General features: G+C 40.4%; 1 protein-coding gene across 1 annotated transcript in view; it reads right to left on the bottom strand.

The window, feature by feature from the left end:
- Positions 1 to 817: 817 nt before the first annotated feature.
- The window catches only part of Aamdc (adipogenesis associated Mth938 domain containing), a 34304-nt gene continuing 9086 nt past the window's right edge, over positions 818 to 26035 (bottom strand). Inside the window, exons 2-4 of the mRNA XM_090348489.1 lie at positions 19052 to 19201; positions 3847 to 3942; positions 818 to 997 (exon numbers count right to left, since the gene is read on the bottom strand). Coding sequence (XP_090204615.1) covers positions 857 to 997; positions 3847 to 3942; positions 19052 to 19183 — 369 coding nt within the window. The 5' untranslated portion in view covers positions 19184 to 19201 and the 3' untranslated portion in view covers positions 818 to 856. The remainder of the gene's footprint in view (positions 998 to 3846; positions 3943 to 19051; positions 19202 to 26035) is intronic.

The raw sequence follows: 26035 nt of genomic DNA, 5'->3' as shown, positions 1-26035 counted from the left end.
GTATCTTATTTGTTTGACACAGTATCTGGCACAGGTGTTTAAAAAAACAAAACCAGGCCAGAAGTTTGGCCTAGTGTAGAGTGCTTGCCTAGCATGCATGAAGACCCAGGTCGATTCCTCAGTACCACATACATAGAAGAGGCTGGAAGTGGTGCTGTGACTCAAGTGGTAGAGTGCTAGCCTTGAGAAATCCCAAGGACAGTGCCCAGGCCCTGAGTTCAAGCCCCAGGACTAGCAAAAACAAAACAAAACACACACACACACACACACACACACACACACACACACAGAGGAGCAGGGCACAGGGGGCTCATGCCTGTAACCCTAACTACTCAGGAGGCTGAGATCTGAGAACCACAATCTGAAGCCAGCTTGGCCAAGAAAGTACATGAGACTCATCTCTAGTTAGGCAGCAAAAAGCTGAAAGTGGAGGGGTGGCTCAAATGTGAAAGCAATTGAGAGTGGGAGATCTTGAGTTCAAGCCACAGGACTAGCACTGAAAATAAATGTTTTTAAAGGCAAAGGGGAAGCCAGATACCAATGGCCCACGCCTATAATCCAAGCTACTCAAAAGGCTGAGATGTGAGGATCACTGTTCAAAAACCAGCTCGTATAGGAAAGCTGTTAAGATTCTCATCTCCAGTTAACCACCAGAAAAGCCAAGTGAAGTTGTAGCCCAAGTGGTAGAGCACTAGCCTTGAGCATATAAAAAACTTAAGGACAGTGCCTAGGCCCTGAGTTCAAATCCCAGGACCAGGACTGAAAAAAAAGGGCAAAGGTGAAGCTGGTGTGGAGAATGTACAGAGTGACAGTCATAGGCATTATTGCTTTATGGTTTATTCCTCTTAAGGCTTCATCAGCAGGTGGAATGGAAGATGCCTCCCACCCTGACTCCTTTGGCAGCTAAGGCATTATATTCCTTCACTGCCTGCTCTGTTTGGAGGACCCGTACATCAATTCCTTGTTTCTCAAGGTACTCCACAGTGGACGGGGGCACCTGGAAGGAGGAAAAGAGGTGAGTCAGTAGAAGCTCTCCCCTCCCTACCAGCTTCCTTTCCTGCTATAAGGCAAATCCATGCTACAAAATTAGTAATAATTGTTGCTCCCAAATCACCTTGTGTGTTACCAGTCCCTAATTTGGTATTGGATCCCAATGAATCCAAAACATCTGAGGAGCTGGATGTTAGCACAGTAATAGGGTAGTAACAATATGTGATGCCCTGCATTCAGTCTACAATATTCACTGTGCGTGTGAGAGACCTTCTAAAGTGGACGCAATCATAATATCCAGGCATAACATTCACTGTGAGTGTGGGAGGCTTTCTAAAGTGGACATAATCATAATATCTGTGCATAGAGCTCAAGGGAAATGGAAATAGGAAGAGCATGACTTCTTTTTTCCAGTCTTGGGGCTTGGACTCAGGACCTGAGCACTGTCCTTGGGCTTTTTCAACCACTTGGGCTTTTTCTACCACTTGAGCCACAGCACCACTTCTGCCTTTCTTTTTTTTTTTCCTATGTATGGGGTACTGAGGAATCAAACCCAAGTCTTCCTGCATGCTAGTCAAGCACTCTTCCACTACGCCAAACTCCTGACCCCAAAGCATGACTTTTGAAGCCAGCTTTGTACTTAAGTCCTTGCTACCAATATAACTTGGATAATGAATTCAATTCTGAGCATTTATTTCCATAATTAAATTAGAGATACTATACCAAGCCACAGGGTTTGATGAGAGAAAAAGCAAGCTATAATATGGAAGATATCTAGCAGGATGTGTAGCCAAAATCATGTAAATTTTAAAAGTTTGATTTGGTCCTTCCTAATTTAGATGCCAACTGCCAGGTATCAACCAAGAGACTTAAGAAAATTTTTTTGGCTGTGCCATACCGGGGGCTTGAACTCAAGCCAAGCTCTGGCTTGGCTTTTTCATTCAAGGCTGGCATTATACCACTTCAAACTTTTTTTTAATCCTTGCCCTAGGGCTTGAACTTAAAACCTGGGCACTGTCCCTGAGTCTTTTATACTCACAGCCAATGATTTACTTCTTGAGCCACAGTTTGCCTTCCAACTTTTTAGTACTTAAGATTCACATAGACTTTCCTGTCTGGACTGGCTTTGAACTGTATCCTTACATCTCATTCTTCTGAGTAGCTAGAATTACTACCATGAACCACTAGTGCTTGGCTATATTCAACTTTTTGCTGTTAACTGGTGTCTTATGGGCCAGGTATTGGTGGCTCATGCCTGTAATCCTAGCTACTCAGGAAGCAGAGATCTGAAGACTGCAGTTCAAAGTTAGCCTAAACAATAAAGTCCATGAGATTCTTTGTCCTAATTAACCACCAGAAAACCGGAAGGAGCTGTGGCTCAAAGTGACAGAATACTTAGCCTTGAGTAAAAAGAGCTCAGGGATAGTGCTTGGGCCCTGAGTTCAAGACCCATGACTGACAATTTTTTTTTTTAAAAGAAGACTCAGATTGTTCTGCCTTGGTTTGCTTCAAGCTAAGATCCTAAGATCTCTGCCTCCTGATTAGTTAGGATTATGTATAGTGTGCTTTTTAAAGTGACTCAGCCCAACTTCTCAAATAAAATAGGAACAATACATCACAGGGTTTGTATTTATGTATGAGTAGATGTGCAGATGCAGATACAGAAAACTGGAACAGTAGATACCAAATATGAGGAGACTAGGAAGTGAGATCTTCACCTTTTTACTTTTAGATTTCTTCATTGAATGCTGATCTTACTTTATAGTGAACAAGTATTATATTAAAAAAAGAAAAAAAACTTTTCTGAAAAGGGGAAAAGCATAATGAGACTGTGTCTAAGAAAAAAGAGAAAATGTTATTTGAAATATGCTATAAACATATCAAGTAATAAAATATTTTTTTTTTTGCCAGTCCTGGGCTTGAGCTCAGGGTGTGAGCACTGTCCTTGGACTTTCTCAAAGGCTAGAGCTCTACCACTTGAGCCTCAGCACCACTTCTGGCTTTTTTCTATATATGTGGTACCAAGGAATTGAACCCAGGTCTTCGTGCATGCTAGGCAAGCACTTTAACCACTAGGCCAAACCTCCAGCTCCTCAAGTAATAAAATATTTTTTTTGTCAGTTGTGGGGCTTGAATTCAGGGAATGGATGTTGTCCCTGAGCTCTTTTGTTCAAGGCTAGCACGCTACCACTTTGAGCCATAGTGCCACTTTCTTTTTATTTTATATCTTTTTAATTTTTTTGCCAGTCCTGGAATGCCACTTTTTTTTTTTTTTTTTTAAACTCAGGGCCTGGGTGCTGTCCCTGAGCTTCTCTGCTCAAGGTTACTGCTCTACCACTTGAGCCACAGTGCAGTGTTTTCAGAGTAGTGAAACTGGAGATAAGAGTCTCACAGACTTTCCTGCTTGGGCTGGCTCTGAACTTGGATCCTCAGATCTCAGCTGGAGTGCCACTTTCTTAAGTAATAAAATGTAAAGGACCAGCTAGCCATGGGCCTTGTGGTGGCCTTTTCAGTCAACAAAGACCCATGTGTGAGAGTGGGTACACAGATTTTACCACCATGGGACACTGTAGTTTTGTGTATGTACATTAGGTTGTTTAGAGTGATGAAATAAACTAATGATGCACTGCTCATAATGTATTTCTGTCATTATGCAAGAAATTATTTTATTGGCAGTTGCAAAAGCTGAGAAGCTCTGGGGTTGAGGCATTTCTAAGAGCTAAACCAACATTCTTGGTTTGGGTTTAACCTTAAAGCAAAGTAGCAGTAAATGAAGGCGAATGATATAGAGATGAATTCCAGCAAAGGGCATATATGAACAGGTTAAGGCCCTGTCCTCAGGGATGTGGTACGTACCTTCAAGGCCTCACTCATTCCTCGGCCAATCACAAAGATCTGTACATTCTTCTCAGCCACTTCCTTTACATCCGCAGGCTGCACACCAGGAGAATGCTAGATGTGGAAGAGAAAAACAGAAGGATACCAATCTTTCTTCCCAACAGGCATTATTTAGGGATTCATGCATTTAAGAAATGTTTATTGAGTTTCTCTGTAACCAAGTTATTTTTCTGAACCCTGTGAATAACAAAGAAGATGGATATAAAGCTGCTCTGAAGAACATACAAGCCTAGTGAAAAAATAAAGAAGACTAAAAAGAAAGCTGGGTACCAGTGCTTCATGCTTGCAATCCTAGCTACTTAGGAGGATGAGATCTGAGGATCATGGTTTGAAGCCAGCCCAAACAGGAACGTCCATGAGGTTTTCCAATCTCCAGTTCACCAGCAAAAAGAAAGAAAGAGAGACAGAGACAAAGAGAGAAAGGACGGAAAGGACGGAAAGGAAGGAAGGAAGGAAGGAAGGAAGGAAGGGAAAGAAGGAAAGAAAGACGGTGGTTTATGCCTGTAATCCTGACTACTTAGGAGGCTGAGATCTGAGGATCAAGGTTCAAAACCAGCCTGGGCACAAAAGGACCTGAGACTCTTATCTCCAATTAACCCCTAGAAAATGGGAAATGGGGCTTGGCTCAAGGGTAGGGTGGTAGCCTTGAGCTGAAGGGCTCAGGGACAGCGCCCAGGTGGAGTTCAAGCCCCATGAAGCCCCATGACCCACAAAAAAAGAAGGAAAGAAAAAGGAAGGAAGGAAGGAAGGAAGGAAAGAAACTGGGAAATGTCGCTGTGACTCAAGTGGTAGAGTACCAGCCTTAATTGAAAAAAAGCTAAGGGACAATGCCTAAGCCTTAAAGTTCAGCTCCCAGCGCACACACACACACACACACACACACACACACACACACACACAGAATTCAATAGTTTTACAAGTGGCCCTTTAGAGTAAATGTCAGAATCCTTCAACTGTTCTGTAAATTCCCAGCTGCCTCTGTATTGTTTTCTTCTGTCCCTACTGCATCACACTGGCTTCTGTCAGGGCATATCCTCCTTCACCTCTGATAAGATGATAAAAATACTGATCAAGATGCCTGTACTCATAAACTGACATGTTGACTTGAAATCCCTTTAGTACAATTAAAGCTTATAAAGAAAAAAAGATGAAAAGAAAATCTATAGATTGGTGAAAATATCAGCACATCACATATCTAACAATGGACTTATACACAGAAGATATGAAGAACTCTTACAATATCAGACAGAAACTTTTGGCAATTACACTGGCAAGGCTTTAATAGAGGCTTCATGTCTGAGATGAAGAGATGATTTGAGAATGAGTGATCAGGATGCTCATTAAAAAAACAATCTGGGGGCCGGGAGTTTGGCCTAGTGGTTAAAGTGCTTGCCTAGCATGCACGAAGACCGGGGTTCGATTCCATGGTACCACATACATAGCAAAAAGCCGGAAGTGGTGCTGAGGCTCAAGTGGTAGAGCTCTAGCCTTGAGAAAGTCCAAGGACAGTGCTCAGGCCCTGAGCTCAAGCCCAAGACTGGCAAAAAAAAACAACCCGGGGGGGGGGGGGCTGGGAGTTTGGCCTAGTGGTTAAAGTGCTTGCCTAGCATGCATGAAAACCTGGGTTCGATTCCTTGGTACCACATATGTAGGAAAAAAAAAGCCGGAAGTGGATGCTGAGGCTCAAGTGGTAGAGCTCTAGCCTTGAGAAAGTCCAAGAGCAGTGCTCAGGCCCTGAGCTCAAGCCCAGGACTGGCAAAAAAAAAATTAAAAAAATAAAAAAACAACCCAGGTTCAATTTCTCAGTACCACATACATTGAAAAAGCTGGAAGTGGTGTTGTGGCTCAAGTGGCAGAGTGCTAGCCTTGAGAAAAGCCCAAGGACAGTGCTCAGGCTCTGAGTTCAGGCCCCACAACTAGCAAAAAAAAAAAAAAAGTAAAATTAAAGCTTTTTAAGTGTATGGATGGGATAAAGTCTGAGAAATTTTGCTGGTCCTCTACAGTTTTAAAATGTGTTTTTATATAAGATGCTAGCTAGTGCTAGTGCCCTGCCATCCTACACAAACACTCCAGTCATGTGATAAGGATTCTCTGTAGATGCTAAAATATATTCATGTGGTAGAAGGAATTCCTGTCATCCTTTAAATGCCCAGGAGATTGTTTGCCTTCTGTCCTTTTGTGAGAACCCTTCAACCACCTCATTCTAGTTTATTTTTGGAGAAATAATGCTGATGGTGTCCTGGATTTTAGTGCACTTGGTTAACTGTGACGGATTAGATTAACTGGGAGAGGGGGTTAGGGAAGAGAATGTATCATACTTCAAATGGCTAAGAGGTATGGACTAAGGCCTCTGGAGTACTCTTTGATCCCAAGGTAGTCTCTATCAAATCACAGCAAGGAAACAATCTAGTAGGTGTTTTTGTTGTAATTGTTGTTTTATACAGGTTCTGGGGCTTGAACTCTGGACCTGGATGCTGTTTCTGAGCTTTATTGGTGTCCTTGTTCAAGGCTACCACTTAAGCCACAGCTCCAATGTCCAGTTTTTTGGTAGTTAACTGGAGACTTCCTGCCTAGGCTGGCTTAACTCAAGGCTAACAAAGGTCAAAGCCTCCTAAGGAGCCAGAGTTAAAGGGATGAGCTACTGCTAGCAGCTTTTAACAATATGGTTTTTTTCTTTTCTTTTCTTTTCTTTTTTTTTTTTGTGAGTCGTGGGGAGTAAACTCAGGGCCTCAGTTTTCCTCATGGCTAGAGCTCTACCACTTGAGCCACAGCACCATTTCTGCCTTTTTCTAAGTATGTGGTACTGAGGAATTGAACCTGGGGTCTTTGTGCCTGATAGGCAAGCACTCTACTACTAGGCCAAACTCCTGGCCCCAACAATGAAGTTTTTTTGTTTTTGTTTTGGATTTTTTTTTTTTTTTACCAGTCCTGGGGCTTGAACTCAAGGCATGAGCACTGTCATTGGCCTTTCTCAAGACTAGAGCTCTACCACTTGAGCCTCAGCACCACTTCCAGCTTTTTTTTTCTATGTATGTAGTACTGAGGAATCAAACCCCAGTCTTCATGCATGCTAGGCAAGCACGATACCACTAGGCCAAATTCCTATCCCTATACTCTTTTTTTTTTTTTTTTTTTTTTTGGTCATGGGTATGGACATTGTCCCTGAGCTCTTCAGCTCTTCTACCCCTTGAGCCACAGCAATACAGGGTTTTTTTGTTTGTTTGTTTTTGTTTGTTTTGTTTTTGCCAGTCCTGGGCTTGGGCTCAGGGCTTAAGCACTGTCCTTGGAGCACTCTACCACTTGAGCCTCAGCATCACTTTCGGCTTTTTGCTATGTATGTGGGGTACCAAGGAATCGAACCCCGGTCTTCGTGCATACTAGGCAAGCACTCTACCACTAGGCCAAATCCCCAGCCCCCAGCTATATAGTTTTTTAAATGGGAAAAGTATCGAGAACTTTATCAGAGAATATTATATGGATGGTTAATACATACTTGAAAAGACTCAATATCAATAGTCACTGTGGAAATGCAAATTAAAAGCATAATGAGATATCAAATACCAGAGAGGAATTTGTATAAGAAATTAAATCTCTCATACACTACTGCTGGTAGTGAAAAATGTAGAACTAATCTGGGATATAGTTTGGCAGTCTGTCATAAATACAAACATACTTATCATGCAACACAACAATCACACCTCCTGGATATTTATCCTAAAGAAATTAAAAGGTGTTCATTCAAAAACTTGTAAGTGAATGTTCACAGAAGCTTTATTTATAATAACCTAAAACTGGAAATAAATAACCCAAATGTTTATCAACTGGTAAGTATGTAAACAGATTGTGTTATATTCAGTAGCCGAATATTACTCATCAATTAAAGTGAATAATCTAAGGATGTACATGGAAACATGGATGAACCTAAATATATACCAAGTAAAACACACAAATCTGAAAATGTTACAAACTTTATTAGCCCAATAGTATGAAAAGTTAATTTAAATAAGGTATATGAGATAACAGTATCTGTTAACTATTTTGATCATTGTGATTAGGATAGAGACTATCCTTTTTTATATATATACAGAGATATTTAAGAATAAAATCATTTAGTATTTTTTTCTTGTAGGTCATGGGGTTTGAACTAAGCCTGTGTACTGTCCCTTGAGCTACTGCCCTACCCTTGAGCCAAGCCCCACTTCCCATTTTCTAGAGGTTAACTGGAGATAAAAGTCTCAGGTCTGGGGCCGGGAGTTTGGCCTAGTGGTTAAAGTGCTTGCCTAGCATGCATGAAGACCCGGGTTCGATTCCTCGGTACCACATACATATAAAAAAGCTGGAAGTGGTGCTGAGGCTCAAGTGGTGGAGCTCTAGCCTTGAGAAAACCCAAGGACAGTGCTCAGGCCCTGAGCTCAAGCCCAAGCCCAGGACTGGCAAAAAAAAAAAAAAGTCTCAGGTCTGTTTTGTGCCCAGGCTGACTTTGAACCTTGATCCTCAGATCTCAGCCTCCTGAGTAGCTAGGATTATAGGCATGAGCCACCATGCCTCGCAGTCATATACTATTTTAAACATTCTCAAGAGCTTTGCCAAAAGAGAGGAGAAATAGGTGGATAGGGACAATACAAAACAAGGGTCCCTGACCATGAAGTGTACAACCAATTTCCAGGTCCCACTGGTCTCTCTCCCATGTTGCCTTGACTTTTTCTTTACTGAACTCTTTGCAACTGTGAAAAAAGGTAAGAGTTTAGACAAAAAGTTTTACCTCTAAGTGAAGAGAATGATAAAAGATAAAATATCAACTTTTGGGTCTGGGTAAAAGATATTTGAAAATACTTTGGGCTAGGTGCTGGTGGCTCACACCTGTAATCTTAGCTACTCAGAAGGCTGAGACCTGATGATCATGGTTCAAGGCCAGCCTGGGCAGGAAAGTCTATGACACTCTTTTTAAATTTTTTAAAAAATGTTTTAATTGTTGGTGTAATGTATAAAAGGTTACAGTTGCATTTGCCAGGTAGTAGGTTAGTCTATGACACTCTTATCACCAATTAACTATCAGAAAACTAGATGTGGCACTATGGCTCAAAAGTGGTAGCGCATTAGCCCCGAGCAAAAAAGCTCAAGGGCAGGACCTAGGTCTTGGAGGTCAAGCCAATGAAGGACCAAATCAACAACAAAAACCAAAGAATACTCTTGTAACTTTGTAATCCTAAAATTATTTAGCAACAAAATATATTTTAGTGTATAGTTATATATGCAAGTTATAAATTAGCCAGAAGAGACCACAAACAGGCATATGCACACACCCACCTACTAGTCCTTGATTTATTTCACCAGGGACACTGGGCTGAACAGGAGTCAGGTGCCTACATAAAGCATAAGGGAGGAGTATATTTTTATGGGCTTCCTAATAGCTCTCATTTCCTTGTGGAGTGTGCAGTTGCTGTGACGTTTTTTACATTCAGTATTTCAGAAAACAAATTCTCACAGCTGTCATTTGTATTCATGCCTCATGAGCCTTCCTGAAGGGTTTACACTAAGGTTGTCTGCACTCATGTTTAAGTATCAAAATGTCACTAAGGTTAGAGAACCTGCATATCAAAGGACATCCAAACCAGGGGCATCAAGGATCATTCACATCTTGGCACAGGATATTGAGTTGATACCCAAGGTGTGTTTCTAAAGAATATAGTGCCACTGCTCTAGCTTTTCTTGTTTTCTACAAAGATCAAAAGAGTTGGGAAAATGAATATATTTAAATTTTTTTTGGTGCTGGATACAACCCAGGGCCTTGAACTTGTAAGCCAAATGCTCTAGCACTTGAGTTATGCCACAGCTCTGGATTATTCCTTAAATCTTTTCTAAACTTGCCCAAGTACCAGTGGCTCATATCTATAATCCTTTCTACTCAAGAAGCTGAGATCTAAAGACCTTGGTTCAAAGCCAACCCACAAGACTTGATCTCCAATTAGCCAGCTGGAATTAGCAGGCGCTGGTGGTTCCCTCTTACAATCCTAGTTTACTCAAGAGATTGAGATCTGATGATTGTCAACCCAGGTAGATAAATCCAACCAGCTAAAAGAGTGCCCAGCCATGAGTAGAAAAAAGCTGAGTGGGAGTGGTTATGTCCTTAGTTCAAGTCTCAGTGAACACGAACACACACACACACACACACACACACACACACACACACACACACACACACACACACACACACACACACACACACACACACTATTACCTAAGCTTGTAAGTTTTTAAAAGGAAAAGCGAAATACCGGAGGTATTTTAATTCAATCACGACTAGCCCTTAAAGGCTGATATAGCAGGATTAGATCTCTTTAGTTTTCATTCCAAAGTATGTGCTAAATTTTAGGATTACCTTCACCTAAAAAATATGGTTTAAAGAACTTAAATTTTTTCTAGATATGATCACAATATTTAATAAAATAATAGATCAGGATTAGAGATCTTCACTTTCCTTAAATAAATGAATTTACATGAATTACTTAATAAATCTTTATGTAACAAAGAATAGCAACTACTTGGAGTACCATTATGTTCCGTAGGCTCACTTTCCTATATAATGAAACTAGGCCACTGACTGCTAGAAATTAAGTCAAAGTTCTAAGAGTGCAAAACTATGATCCTCTGGAGAGTCAGAGACCCAGAGATAGCCACAGCTCATCAGAGTTGCTAGATGAATGGAAAGTCAAGTGATGATTTTGGCTGTGGCTGCTGTGCTTCAGGGTGTCATGGACAGAGCAATGAAAAAACACTGCAGTGGTCCATGGAGCCAGGCACTGGCAGTGATTACGCTCAGTTTCATGCAGAGGCCATGACTGGAGCATCAGCTGTGACTGAGGCATCTTTAGCCTGCTGGTTACTCCTGTGCTTCTTCCAGTCTGAGAAGGAACCACTAAGGCTTTTGTGCTACTGAATGTCAGATGTAGTTCCTCTGTGTCATATAACCTAAGGTTGTAAAAGCTTATTGTTTTTTCCCTTGGGGAAAAGCTGTGAGTTGTAGAAAAAATATCTAGCTACTTACTATCCACTATACCCACTAAACCACAGGATCTTTTGTGGGCTCAGCCATTTTATGATTAATTTGAAAAGAAAACTCACCTAAATTACACTTTCAAACAAGCCTTTACTTCTGCTAAAATTAAGGGAGCATAAATGGGTAGTAGCATTAGCTGGCTGTATTGCTGACAAAAGCAGAGTAAAGGTTAAAGGATCTCTGGAATATGTTCTCTCTGACACTGTCTGAGTCACATGCTCATTATCACTTGTCTAAATGATCTCTCTGCCTTTCAGGGCAGTGGCCTCCTTGATGCCATAGGTCCTTTTGGTATCCTGGTAACGCTTTGACTTCTTTCTCCAAGTAGTGTTTTAAAAATTCATAATAAAATATATAGGATTAGAAGGAAAGGAAACAAATGATCAAATCCTTTGTTTTGTTTTTGCTAATCCTGGGGCTTGAGCTCAGGACTTGAGCACTGTCCTTGGGCTTTCCTCAAGGCTAAGGCTCTACCACTTGAGCCACTTCTAACTTTTCTATGTATGTGGCACCAAGGAATTGAACCCAGGTTTCATGCATGCTAGGCAAGCACTTTACCAGAAGGCTAATCTCCTAGCCCCACAAATGATCAAATTCTTATTATTTTCGTGGTACTGGGCTTTGAACTCAGGGCTCTTACTAGGTAAATGCTCTGTTATTTGAGCCATACTTCCGATTCCTTTTTCCTTGATTTTCAGATAGTGTTTACTATGACTGACCTGATAATAAACCTCCCATGTAGCTCAGATCAAGGCACGTGCCTGGCTTATTGGTTTAGATGGAGTGTAACTTTATGTCTAAGCTGGTCTGGACTACAATTATCCTGATCTCTGCTTCCTGAGTAGAAGGGACTATAGGTGTGAGCTACTGTGTTCAGGTGAATTGAGGAAATTTTTATTTTATTTTATTGTCGGTTGTGGGCTGGAACTCAGGGTCTGGGCACTGTTTTGCTCAAGACTAACACTCTACCACTTTGAGCCACAGCACCACTTCCAGTTTTTGGGTTAGCTAGAGATAAGTCTAACAAGGACTTTTTTTGCTGGGCTGGCTCCAAACCTCAGATCTCAGCCTCTTCACAGTAGTATTACAGGCATGGGCCAGGCTAGAAAATCATTTTTAAGGCTGGTGATGTACTTCACTGGTAGAGCTACTCATACTCTACTTTCCTCACGTATGGAAGGCCCTATATTCAATTCTCAGCACCACACACAGGAAATTGATGTGAGATTAGTAATATATGTGGGCTATTTGGGAGGGTTTGAACTTACGTCCTCAGCTTATTTGGCTGGTGTTTTACTGCTTGATCCATGCCTCCAGCCTCTCCCCCTTTAAAAATTATTTCAAGAGAGCGGAAACATTTTCCAAAAGTTTACTAGCATTGTATCTCATACAGACTGAGCTTCCTAATCAAAAAATCCAAATCTAAAATGCTCTGAAATATGATTATGTGGTCAAATCATTTTTGATTTTAGAGTATTTTGGAATTCAGATTTTGGATTAGAGATGCTCAACCAGTAGTCTGAAAACATTCTAAAATGGAACCATTTTTTATCCGGAACATTTTGGATAAGGAATACTCAAACTGTAGTGCTAGTGTTAGTTGTTCTTTCTTAAATTTTGTTTACTTTTGCACTCTAATTAAGAGGTTTTGTTGGCTTCAGTCTGGTTTTCATAACTCCATATGCCAAATATACACAAAGCACGCAGGCAAAAACAAGCAATAATATCAAATGTATACAATGTAGTTAGGAACAGGGTCAAATTAAACCACTAACCCACAAGGGAGAAGCAAAGGTGGTGGAAGAGATACTTTTTGATCTCTTACCCTCAAGAGGTAGTAGAAAGAGTGTTTGGAGTCTTCATAGACCAGAGGCATCTAGACAGAGTAGGAATGTGAGAGGATGTGAACCTACCTTAGAGAATGAAGCCAGTACACTGACCTGTACACACCCTGGCTATTCAGAAGACAGATGAGTGTTTGTTTGGGTACAGGGATATAATCTAGTAAGACACTGTATCACACAGAAAAAAGAAAGGGGAATCTTATCCAACAAGAAGGCAACACACCTACCCACGCAGAATCGCCACATGTGCTCTGTGGAAGCTAAGTAGCTGAGGATCACTGGCAGGTGGCCTCTGACCTGGCCCTTGGAATCAAACCCAAGGAGAATCTTCCTTGAGAGAAACCATCTCTGTTCCAGACAAGTAAAACAAAATCATAGAAGCAAACAGAATTTGGAACTAATCAGAGTAAACTTGAACCCCTCAGATTTTACCTGTGCTCCAACTGTCACTCTTCTGTACAGTATTCTGTTCCTAAAGCTCACTTAGCAGAGAAAAAAACAGCACCTAGCATACCAGGTTCCTTGCATCTCCTTAAAAAAAAAAAGTAAACTGGTGCCAGGAGTTTGGACTAGTGGTAGAGTGTCTGTCTAACATGCACGAAGACCCAGGTTCAATTCCTTAGTACTACATACACAGGAAAAACTGGAAGTGGTTCTGTGGCTCAAGCGGTAGAACTCTGGCCTTGAGAAAACCCAAGGATGGTATGCAGGCCCTGATCTCAAGCCCCAGGACTGGCAAAAAAAAAAAAAGTAAATTAATGTCATGAGAAAATATAAATTTTCATAAAAGCTAGCATTACCTTATCAGATCCTCCTATAGTACATAGTACATATTACATGAATGTATAATTTTTTTAATTTTTATTTTTTGCCAGTCCTGGGGCTTGAACTTAGGGCCTGAGCACTGGACTTAGGCTTTTTCCTCAAGGCTAGCACTCTGCCACTTGAGCCACAATACATTTCCAATATCCTTATACTTCTGAAGCAGACCTAAGAGTGGTCTGTACTACTAGGCAGCCCAGCATAGGTCCTTAGGGTCTCTCCTTGACATTTAGAACTCTGCAGGAGAATGAGTTGATGTTAATTTATTTTATTTTTGCCAGTATTGGGCAGTATTAGGGCCTGAGCACTGTCCTTGGACTCTTTCAAGTGCTAAGTAAGCACTCTACCACTAGGCCAAACTCCTGGCCTGATGTTAGTTTATGTTTCCACCAAAAATGTTCCCATTTCCATGACCTGTTAATTCTGGAGTACTTCATGGGCTAACTATTTCTTTGGAAAATCATGTTGTCTTTAAAAAAATTAGACTAAGGCCAGGAGTGTAGTGGTAGTACACATAAAGACCTGTGGTCAATTCCTTGGTATCTCATACACAGAAAAGGCCAGAAATGGTGCTGTGGCTCAAGTGGTAGAGCGCTAGCCTTGAGAAAAGCTGAAGGACAGTGTGCAGCCTCTGAGTTCAAGCTCTAGGACTAGAAAAAAAAGAGAGAGAAAAAAGAGAAAAGAGAAAAATTTAGACTGATCCTAACAGTCAAAGCTAGATTAGAGCAGACTTCACTAAAGTGTATAGTTACTTGTAATGACAGGTACATTTTTTTCCTACTAAAATCTTTTACAATTTTTGTATGTCTTCATGTCTTTGTATTTCTAGAAGCTTGTTATGATCTGAGGGAAAAAGCAGAATATTCTGAGAATCAGGGGACAAGGTCTCTCACTGTAGGACTTTTATAAATGTCCATCTGTGGTAGTATAGAAAATATGTAAATTTTCTGTTTTTAAGATTTCAAACAAACTCAAGCACAAATTCAGTCCAATTCAAGAATAAATCTAGACTAATGCTTTCCCTCAATACAGTGCAGATGTTTTATAAACAGTTCACACAAGGGTTAAAATATTATAAATTCAGGCCGAGAGTTTGGCCTAGTGGTAGAGTGCTTGCCTAGCATGCACAAAGACCCAGGTTCGATTCCTCGGTACCACATACATAGAAAAAAAGCTGGAAGTAGTGCTGAGGTTCAAGTGGTAGAGCTCTAGCCTTGAGAAAGTCCAAGGACAGTGCTCAGGCCCTGAGCTCAAGCCCAGGACTGGCAAATAAATAAATAAATAAATAAATAATAAAGGGATGTGCCGAGAGGTTGCAGTTATATGTCAGGTAATGAGTATAATTCCTTTTGAACAATGTCACCCCTTGCCTCACCCTCTAGTCACTTTTTACTTTATTTCTTTATTTTTTTTTTTGCCAATCCTGAGGCTTATACTCAGGGCCTGAGTACTGACTGTCCTTGGGCTTTCTCAAGGCAAGAGCTTTACCACTACAGCCATAGCACTACTTCTGGCTTTTCTATGGATGTAGTACCAAGGAATCGAACCTGGGTCTTCGTGCATGCTAAGCAAGCACTCTACCACTAGGCCAAACTCCTGGACCCTCTCAAGTCATTTTTTAACACAATGCAGTGACTGTACATCTAGGTGTGATAAACTCTTAAGTTAAAAAAATAGTCGGCCCTTCCTCATTTCCTTTTTTTGTTTTTTTTTGGTGGGTAATAGGGCTGGAACTCTGGGCCTGGGCATTGTCCTTGAGCTCTTTAGTTCACAGCTACCATCCTACCCCTCAGCCTGGGTGTTGACCCTGAGCTCTTCAGCTCAAGGCTACCACTCTACCCATTTTCTAGAGATTAATTGGAGATAAGAGTCCTTTTGTGCTGGGCCTTTGAACTTTGATTCTCAGATCTCAGCCTCCTGAGTAGTTAGGATTACAGGAGCGAGCCACCACACCTGACTCATTTACTTTTGCTTACCTCTGTTAGTTCCTCTTTTACATTTGTAATCTTGCTCCCACCCTCTTTAATAGCTTCCTTTGCATCTTCAAGTACTCCCTTACGTAGTTTCTAAATTTTTCAAGTAGTTTCTAAATTTTAGGACTTAAAGTCTGATCTGTTCTTAGTTGATTTTTGTACAGAGTGAATGATAGGGATCTAGTTTCAGTTTTCTACATGTCAATGTGGTTTTCCCAGCAACATTTGATAAGGAGTCTGTTTATTCCAATGTATGTTTTTGTCAGTTTTGCCAGGATTCATGTGACAGTACATGCTTTGGCTTTTTTCTGGCTACTTCTCCAGTTCATACTAACTGCAGCACTACTCTGCTCTGTTCTGTTCTGTTCTATTCTTCCATGTGTCTGTTTTTTTGTGCTAATACCAAGATGTTTTTGTTATTATGTCTAAGGACAGCTTTGGTTATTTAGTATCTTGTTTGTTTTTTGCCAGTCCTATGGCTTGAACTCAGGGCCTGAATGGGCTTTTTCCTTAAGGCTAGTACGCTTCCACTTGAGCCACAGCACCACTTCTGGCTTTTCTATGTATATGGTACTAAGGAATTGAACCTGGGTCTTCATGCATGCTAGGTAAGCACTCTACCAACAGGCCAAACTTTTTTTTTTTTCTACTTCTGAAAAGGATGTCTTTGAAGTTTTGCTGAGAATTGCATTAAATTTCCTTTAAATATTCCATTAAATGTTCTTTCAGTAGTATGGCCATTTTAAGAGTATTTTTTCTGCCAGCTCCTGAACATGAAAGGTCATTCCATGTTCTAATGCTTCCTACAATTTCTTTTGTTAGTTCTAGATTTTGAACTTAGGACCTTGTACTTGGTAGTTAGTCACTATACCACTTGATCCATTCCTCTGGTCCTTTTTTGCTTTACTTATTTTTTCAGGCAGGTCTTATATTTTTGCCAAGGCTAATCTTAGACTGCAATCCTCCGAATTATGCTTCCTGGATTGATGGGATTTCAGGCATGAATCCGTAGGCCCAGCTTGCTGGTTGTAATGGACTGTAACATTTTACCTGGACCAGCTTCAAACCCTCATATTTTTAATGTCCAATTTTATTTTTCACTCATTTTATTTTATGTTTTGTGCCTGTCCTGAAGCTTGAACACAGGGCCTGGAGCTGTCCCTGAGTTCCTTTTGCTCAAGGCTACTGCTTTACCATTTGAGCTACAGTTTCACCTCTGGGTAGTTTATTCCATTTTTTATAAGAATTTATTAATATTGATTTTTACATCATATTTTAAATGACAGGTTTAACAAATGAGTGTTCAAGAAGGGAATCTCTATTTGCAATCACTGGGACTTAGTATTTAGAACTTAATCAAAATTGGGCTAAGGGTTTGTATGTCATAGAAACATATTAATTTATGAAATAAAACATGTCTATAGAGTCATAGGTTTTTATATCTATATAGTTATGTTTCTATTTCCATTACCATGTCCATAGCATTGGGTATGCAGATATTGAGTCCTCACTCTTGTACTCTTTGGATTTAATAGCCACATATTAAGGATACCATGCTCGTTTTGTTCCTTAGGTCTTGACTTGTCTCACTCAACATGATTCGCTCTAAATTCATCCACTTCCCTGCGAATGCCATTATTTTATCTTGTCTGTTGGCTATGTAGAATTCCATTGTGTATATATACCACATTTTCTGTATCCATTCATCTGTAGTAGGACATCTGGATTGTTTCCATCGCCTGGCTATTGTGAATAGTGCAGAGATGAACATAGCTGAGCAGGTGTCCTTATAATATCTTGGGTCGTGAGGGTAGATGCCCACAAGTGGTATGGCGGGATCATAGGGAAGGTCTATTTTCAGTTCTTTAAGAAACCTCCACACTGCTTTCCAGAGTGGCTGAACTAGTTTATATTCCCACCAGCAGTGTAGTAGGGTTTCTTTTTCTCCACAACCCCGCCAGCAACTGTCATTGTCTGAGTTCAAAATCTTGGCCATTCTTGTTGGGGTAAGGTGGTATCTTAGGGTTGTTTTTATTTGCATTTCCTTTATAACCATAGATGATGAACATTTTCTCATATGCTTCTCTGCTATTTAATCTCTTCTTCTGATAAGTATCTCTTTAGTTCCCTTGCCCATTTAGTGAATGGTTTATTGGGTTTGAGGGGGGGAATAATTTCTGTAGATATTGGATATTAAGCATTTGTCAGATGTATTATTTGTGAATATCATTTCCTAGTTGGTTGGCTGTCTCTCTACTTTTGCGACTATGTTTTTATCTGTACAGAAACCTTTTATTTTTAGGTAGTCCCATTTAGTGAGTCTCTCTCCTATCTGTTGTGACCCTGGGATTCTGTTCGGGAATCTTTTGCCTGTGCCTATGAGTTCAGTTTATTCCATTTTTGGGGTAGCTTATTGGAGGTAAGTGTCTTACACTTTCCTGCTGAATTTGCACCGGTAGTCCTCAGCGTTTAGTTTCCTGAGTAGCTAGGATTATAGGCATGGCCCAACATTCTATTTTAAATATGTCAAAACTACTAAAGGAAACCAAATTCAAATATATCCATAAAGAAAGAGGGATCAGTCTGGGTATAGGTGGCTCACACCTGTAATCCTAGCTATTCAGGAGGCTGAGATCAGAGGATCGTGGCTGCAAGCCAGCCTGGGCAGGAAAGTGTGAATCTCCAGAAGCCTAATTGGAGACCTGAAAGGAATGGGAGGATGGAATGCCTCTTCCCTGGACTCTAGGGATGCTGAGAGTCTCTTAAATGGTCAATCAGTCTTAGCTTGAAGGAGCTCATGTTCTTACCCTAGGTATAGGCAAATTCAACACCCAGCTTTCTGGGAATTTAGTGATAGACTTAATCAATACTAATAATAAATCACCTGCTGCTTGCACTAGCTTCTTAAGACAAAAAATGTTGTTTATCACTTGAGTATTGATACTTGTGACTTCAAGGTTACTGTCACCTCACTTTTTCTGCACCTACACCCCTGTACCCTTCTTAATAAATAACTTGTAAAATGGACCCAGGACACCTGAAGCTGGAGGAAGACTTCAAGCCCTTGTGCCCAAAACCTCAATTCCTCAGTCTCGTGCCTGTATTGTCTTTTCCCCAGTTACCACAGGTTTTGACAGGAAAGTCTGTGAGACTCTTATCTCTAATAAACTACTCAGAAAAAGCTGGAAGTGGCATTGTGGCTCAAGTGGTAGAGTGCTAGCCTTGAACACAGAGAGAGTCAGGAACAGTGCCCATTCCCTGAGTTCAAGCCTCCAGTACTGGCATTAAAAAAAGGTGGGGGAGGTGAGAGGGGAGATTTTAATGGTAATATTGTATTTCAGTAACATGGGATGGGGTAGAGAAGACAAAAGAGAGAGAGAATAGATACTTTTTACTTTGCATTATGGTTTAGGAGGTTGTAAATCACTTCGTGAGACTAGTGCTACCAACCCAAACTAACAACTTACCTCAGTTCCTGTTTCTCTCCAATCCCAATCCCGGCTACCACCTGGCCACACTTTGCAATCCTTATAGGTTTTGGTAGAGCCTTGTACTTTCATTTGTCCCCATGAGAGGGAAGCAATTGCAGGCGAGGACATAAGGAACAGAACTGATATCTGAAATTAAAAGAAGAAATATGCTAAATCAATTACAAAATTGGGTTGAAATAGATCCAAAATACAGAGTAAGTGCAGTTGTCTATGATGCAAGAGGCATCATTTAAATGGTGCCACATCTCCTCTTGAAGTGGAAAAAGTATCTATTATTTCTCGAGATCTGAATCATCCAAGCATGGAAGCCAGACACTCCAATCACTTCTCATACTCCCTAGAGAACCCTTCCGATTTTTTTTTTTACATAAAATTAAAAGGTGGAGACTTACTTCAGTATGATGGGGGAAGAAGCTGACACATCCTCCCCCATAAGAACTGGTACAGCTGGGAGGAAAAGCTGTTAAAAACAACGATTTGTTGCTCTAGAAATAAAATGGAAGGCACAAGGTAAACTGAGAAGTGCTTATTTCTGTAAACTGTAAATTTCAGGTAAGAATAGTAGGTGTTTTATTGTCTTTGTCTGGGACTGTGCCAATGTCCCACCTGGTTTTACTGACACTTAAGTTCAGTGAGATTAGGTGTTGAGACTGAACAACCTTGCTGCCAATGCCAGAGGAAGGAGGTGCACGAGATTTGGACCATTATCAGTTGAAAATGATCTTGTTAGAAGACAAAAGACTGGCAGACCAGGCAGGGACTTAAGAATTTTTCAGCAGTAACAGAGTCATTCACAGACTTCATAAATCCTAAGTAGGGCAGAAGCTAGGTGCTTATGCATCCAAAACCTTGTAATTCACCCAAATATTCCATGCCTGTACGCATGCTTGAGCATGTATACCGAGGCAAAACGAGAGGGCTGACAGGGGCCTCACAGAAGGTAACAGCCAGTGAAAGCAGGTGGAACTTTCTGTCCATGCCCCAGCGCACATACTGAAGAAAGAAAGCACAGATAGTGTGAGAGTCTTGCTGGCTCAAGGTGTTTGAGTAACATCTTGAGTTGATTTTGGGTTGAACCACTAAGCGATGTAAATACAGAGGAGACCCCTGGAAAACCAGGATTAATACAAATAAGGAAAAAACAAAACCATCGGCTGGGAGCATGGCCTTTGGCAGAGCACTCGCCCAGCATGCACGAAGCACTGGGTTCAATTCCTCAGTACCACATACATAGAAAAAGCCAGAAAGTGGTGCTGTGGCTCAAGCGGTACAGCGCTGGCCTTGGGAAAACCCAAGGACAGTGCCCAGGTCCTAAATTCAAGGCCCAGAATTGGCAAAAGAAAAAAAAAGGGAAATAAAGAAAAACCAAAACAACAGATTTCAGTGCGCAAATATTGCATGAGACAAAATCCACAGGGTAGTGGTGTGGTTTGGATATCTGTCCTCTAATATCCTGTGGAAATGTGACTGCGAGACGTCTAACAGCTTTCAGAGGAGGAACTTGGAAGAAAGGATTAGGCTACGAGGGCATTGGCATTACTTCATTAACAGTTGGCTCCTCAGGGAAAGATGAGTTTGACCTCTTTGGATCTATCTTCCTGTTGCCCTCTCTGACCATTTACCATGTGCACCATAGGATGGTGCAGCAAGAAGATACCTGCTATATGTTGGTTCCTTGACCTCAGACCTCACAAGCTGCTGTATATCTGTGAGAAATACATTTCTTCCTTTTCACCATAACTTACACTATGGTGTTTTCTTATAATAGGACAAAATAGACTAAGATAGATAATATAGGAAAGTGACTAACACAAAGAGCAATTTCAAGAGTTCTGATTTATTTATTTATTTTGCAGGAGTTCTATATGTAGGGCCTCATCCTGGCTAGACAGGTATGCTTCCACTTAAGCCACACCCTCCTATAGTATATTATCCTAAATGTCCAATTTTCAACATATTTTACATATTTCATTAGAAAATGTGTAAACAAACTAAAGCATGGCCTATACTGTCAGTTGAAATCCTATGTGCTATCACACGTGTCATTTATATACTGTTTTATAGATGCTACTATAAAGGAGTTTAATGAGAGAGCTAGGTTTAGCCAGGCATCAATGGCTCATGTCTATAATCCTAGCTCCTCAGGCACATGCAGTCTGAGGATCATGGTTAGAAGTCAGCCTATGCAGGAAAGTCTGAGAGATTCTTATGTCCAATTAACCACCAAAAAATGTTAGAAGTAGAGCTAGCCTTGAGCATAAAAGCTCAGGGACAGTGCCTAGGCCCTGAGTTTAAACGCTAGGACTAGCATGTATGTGCATGCACACATATGCAAGCCAGTTTTGATGATCTCCATCAAACATCAAATCCCATAATTTTGGAAGCTAAAGCAGGAAGATTAAGACCAATGCCAGCCTAGGCTACATAGCCAGATTCTATCTCAAGAACACAAAACAAAAATCAAAAAGAGGAATTTGAAATAACTATGATGTGAATTACCTCAATAAAGTGGCATTTCAACTAAGGATCAAATGGAAATTCTATTATTATTGTTTATGGGCTAGGTGTGGCTGATCCTTGCCATGGAGAAAAAACTTTTGGAGAAAACTGGGTTGCCAATGCCATAGTGCTGGAAAATAGAATTTTTTTTAGCGGGGGGGGGGGGGGTGGAGGAGGTGAGAGTGGGGGTGGAGGTGGGGGTGGTGGTGTCATAGGGCTTGAACTGGATGTTTTCCCTGAGCTCTTCAGCTGAAGACTACCATCCTGCCACAGGGCCTGGGTGCTGTCCCTGAGCTCTTCAGCTTCAAGGTTACCTCTCCTACCCTCAAGCCAAGCCCCACTTCATGTTTTCTGGAGGTTAATTGGAGATAAGAGTCTCAGGTTCTTTTGTGCTGGCTTTGAACCTTGATCCTCAGATCTCAGCCTCCTGAGTAGCTAGGATTACAGGCATGAGCCTCCATGCCCAGCTGGAAAATAGAATCTTTAAGTGAATTATTGTCCTTGTCTCGAGATTGGCCAAGTTTTCATTACTGCAGGTTGTTATAAAGTAGGTCCGCTCCTTTGTTGCCTTCCTCTATAACACACACTGGATGCCTGCTCTGCTTTTTCACTATACATAGGGCATCATGTGGGGCCAAACTGTTGCCAGTCCTATGCTTTTGGACTTCCATGAACCCAAGTAGACATCTTTGCTTTATAAATTGTCTAGTCTAGGCAATTATATTATAGAGATAGAATATGTAGCAAGATAAGGACAGTGGCCAGACCCTGAGCTCAAGCCCCACAACTGGCAAAAAAAAAAAAAAAACCCACAGAAGAAAGAAAATGGAGCAAGATAGATTGTTAAGCTCAACAGCAAATGGGCACTTATATTAGGTAGGGTTCTCCAGAGAATCAGAAGTAGGAACATATAAACATCTATACTTGTTTCAAGAAAGTAACAAACACAGTTGTATGGGTTGGTAAGTCTAAAATGAGTAGGAAATGTTGATAGGCCCTAATCTCAGGGACAGGAATTGTTAAGGGCAGTGTTTTTTTTTCCTCTAGAGGAAAAAGGATTTTAAATTGGTTGGATGAAGTCTCCTCAATATATCAAGGATAATCTTTATGTGCATATAGATATAAATATACATTAGAAGTCAATTGATTATAGAAGTTAACCATATATACAAAATAACCACAGCAATACCTACATTAGTGCTTGATGGAATAACTAGACACTACAGGTAGCCAATTTGATATATAATAGTCATAAACTATTCTTTGACAATTTGGCACCTGTCTCCTTACTTCATATTCAAATAATGACAATTACAGGGCCGGGATAGAGTGCTTGCCTAGTATGCAGGAAGCCCTGAGTTTGATTTCTCGGTGCCACTAGCTGCAAAATAATTTCTTAGAGGTAAAATAGTACTGCTTTTATGAGTATAAAGGAAGAGGAGGAGTCTGAAGTAGAAAATAAAGCATAATGATATCAATTAAATATTCCTATAGCATGGTGTGTTAAAAGTCCAGTGGTAATTACACAAGGCAGACAAAGCAGTTATTGACAAAAGCAGCATTAAGGATACTCATAGCTTCCCAGTCTTGAAGATGGGAAGCTGTTAGCACATCCATGTTCTCAGCAGAACATAGAGAAAAAGCAGAAAGGGGCAAAAGGCAGATACCCACAGGGCTTGTCCTTGCGAAAATTTCTTGGAAAGTTTCACATAATACTTGTTTGTAGCCTGGTTATTAGAATATGGTCACATAATACCTTGATATTTATGTATTATTCATTCTAATAGACAATTTATATACTTACAAATTGGGGACTTAGAAGGTGGGGCAATAATATATCATGAGAAACTACTAGTATCTGATAAGTTATTCATCTTAATAATTCAGATTCATTTGTAAGAAAACTATGGTTACCATTTGGTCTAGTCTGATTTAGTTCAGGAAATTCTTTTTATTTTCCTCTGTATCTCTAGACAGTTATTTTGGAGATGGAGTTAATGGACTTTTCTGCCCAGTCTGGCCTCAAACCATGACCATAATCCTATCTGTCTGATTATTTAGCTAGGCATGCATTATAGAAGCCTGGATGACATAATTTTTTATATGATGTAATGAATAAAGGTCCAAATTCATTAGTTTGCAGGCAGTCTGCCCATTTACTGCTGTGGAAAAGACAACTATAGATTTAATTTTTATTTTTTGATAGTACTGGGGTTTGAACTCGGTGCCTGCTAGGCAGGAGTGCTACCACTTGAGCCAAGCTCCTTATTATGGGCTTTATTGAGTATTCTTGGCACACTAGTTTATCATGCATGGATGTGAGCTTGTTCTGGCTTCTCAATTTCATTTCAGTGAACCACTTATTTATCCTTTTGAACAAACTATGATCTTGATTACTGTATCTTTGGAATTGTTTATTTTTTTCAGAATTTCTTCTGTAATTCTTAACTCTATGCCCTTTGTGAACTTGGTTTTCGTATTTTTATTTCTAATTTATTGTTATTTACATATTTTAGGTACTCATGCATTATTTATATACATTCTCTCATCCGGGTTTGTGTGTATGCACAAGTGTGTGCATGCTAGTACTGGGATTTGATTTCAAAACCCCTCACTCTCATTTGTCTTTTTCACTCAGGGTTGGTGCTCTATCACTTGAGCCAGTCATTTCAGCTTTAACTGGAGTCATAGACTTTTTTGGCCAGGCTGAGTTTTGAACCATAATCTTAGACAGGGCACAAAAAGGACCTGAGACTCATCTCCAATTAACCTCTAGAAAACAGGAAGTGGGGCTTGGCTCAAGGGTAGGGCCATAGCCATGAGCTTATGAGCTCAGGATAGCATGCAGGCTCACGGGTAGGGCAGTAGCCTTGAGCTGAAGAGCACAGGGACAGTGCCCAAGCAGAGTTCAAGCCCCATGACCCACCAAAAAAAAACCCCCAAAAAACAAAAACAAATTTTATGTGTATGTATGGATTTAAATCTTTTTTGTTTGCAGTTTTTTAATTTTATTTTTTATTATCAAGGTAATGTATAGAGGGGTTACAGTTACATTTGCCAGATAGCAGGTGCATTACTTCTCACATATTGATACCCCTTCTAGGTTTTTGTCCATTTCCCTCCCCTGACCCTGGATTTAAATCTTGACTCTCCATCCTATTACGTCAATTTACTAGTCAACTCAATTGGTATAACTGCTATGATTTATTTTTCAACCTGGAGGCTGGGAAGGTCAAATTCCAGGTTGGTATCTGGTGAGGAATCTTTCCTGGGGTTGCAGATGGTCACTTCTTGGTACACACATGTACATAAAGGCAAACTCTCAACCATACTTTTTTGTAGTACTTTGATTTGAGCTTGGGACTGTAGCTTTTAGGTAGGTACTACTTAAGTCATGTTTCTAGCTCTTATGGTTTTTGAGACATCGTTGCTCTGTGTCTAACCTCTAACCCAGAATTTACCATCCTCCTGCTTCAGCCTCCTAAGTGCTTAGATTCTAGGTATGAACTGCTATGCTGGGTTCAAGTCTTCTTATAAAATCAGTAATCTACCAATTTCCTCATCAAAGATGAAAAAATCTTTACATTGGCTTTACAACTGAGTTCATTTACATATGTATGTATTTATTTATCTGTAACTTTTTTTTTTCCAGTCCTGGGCTTGGGCTTAGGGCCTGGGCTTTCTCAAGGCTAGAGCTCTACCACTTGAGTCACAGCACCACTTCTGGCTTTTTTCTAAGTATGTGGTACTGAGGAATCGAACCTGGGTCATTGTGCATGGTAGGCAAGCACTCTACCACTAGGCCAAACTCCCTGCCCCATCTGTAATTTTTTTTATTAAAGAATGTATTAACACTGATTTTTTTTTTTGCCAGTCCTGGGCTTGAGCTCAGGGCCTGAGCACTGTCCTTGGACTTTCTTAAGGCTAGAGCTCTACCACTTGAGCCTCAGCACCACTTCCGGCTTTTTTCTATGTATGTGGTACCGAGGAATCGAACCCGGGTCTGCATGCATGCTAGGCAAGCACTTTAACCACTAGGCCAAACTCCTGGCCCTTAACACTGATTTTTACATCATATTTCAAATGACATGTTTAACAAACAAGTATTCAAGAAGGGAATCTCTATATACAATCACAGGCTCTTAATTTTTAGAACATAATCAAAATTAGGCTAAGGTTTGTATATCATAGATATGTATTAATCATTGTAATAAAACACTAGGTCTATAGAGTCATAAGTTTTTATGTCTATGTAGTTGTGTTTATATTTCCAATTCCATGTCCATAGCATTGGGTATGCAAATATTGAGTCCTTGCGCTTACACTATTTGGATCTAATAGCCACATATTAAGGATACCATGTGCATTTTGTTCCTTTGGTCTTGACTTGTCTCACTCAACATGATTCACTCTAGATTCATCCACTTCCCTGCAAATGCCATTATTTTATCTTGTCTGTTG

Source organism: Megascapheus bottae, chromosome 16, assembly GCF_031878675.1.
Source record: "Megascapheus bottae isolate mThoBot1 chromosome 16, mThoBot2.hap1, whole genome shotgun sequence".
NCBI classification, from domain to species: Eukaryota; Metazoa; Chordata; class Mammalia; order Rodentia; family Geomyidae; genus Megascapheus; species Megascapheus bottae.
Note: the sequence above shows the minus strand (reverse complement) of the source record. Positions and strands in the feature narration are given on the sequence as shown.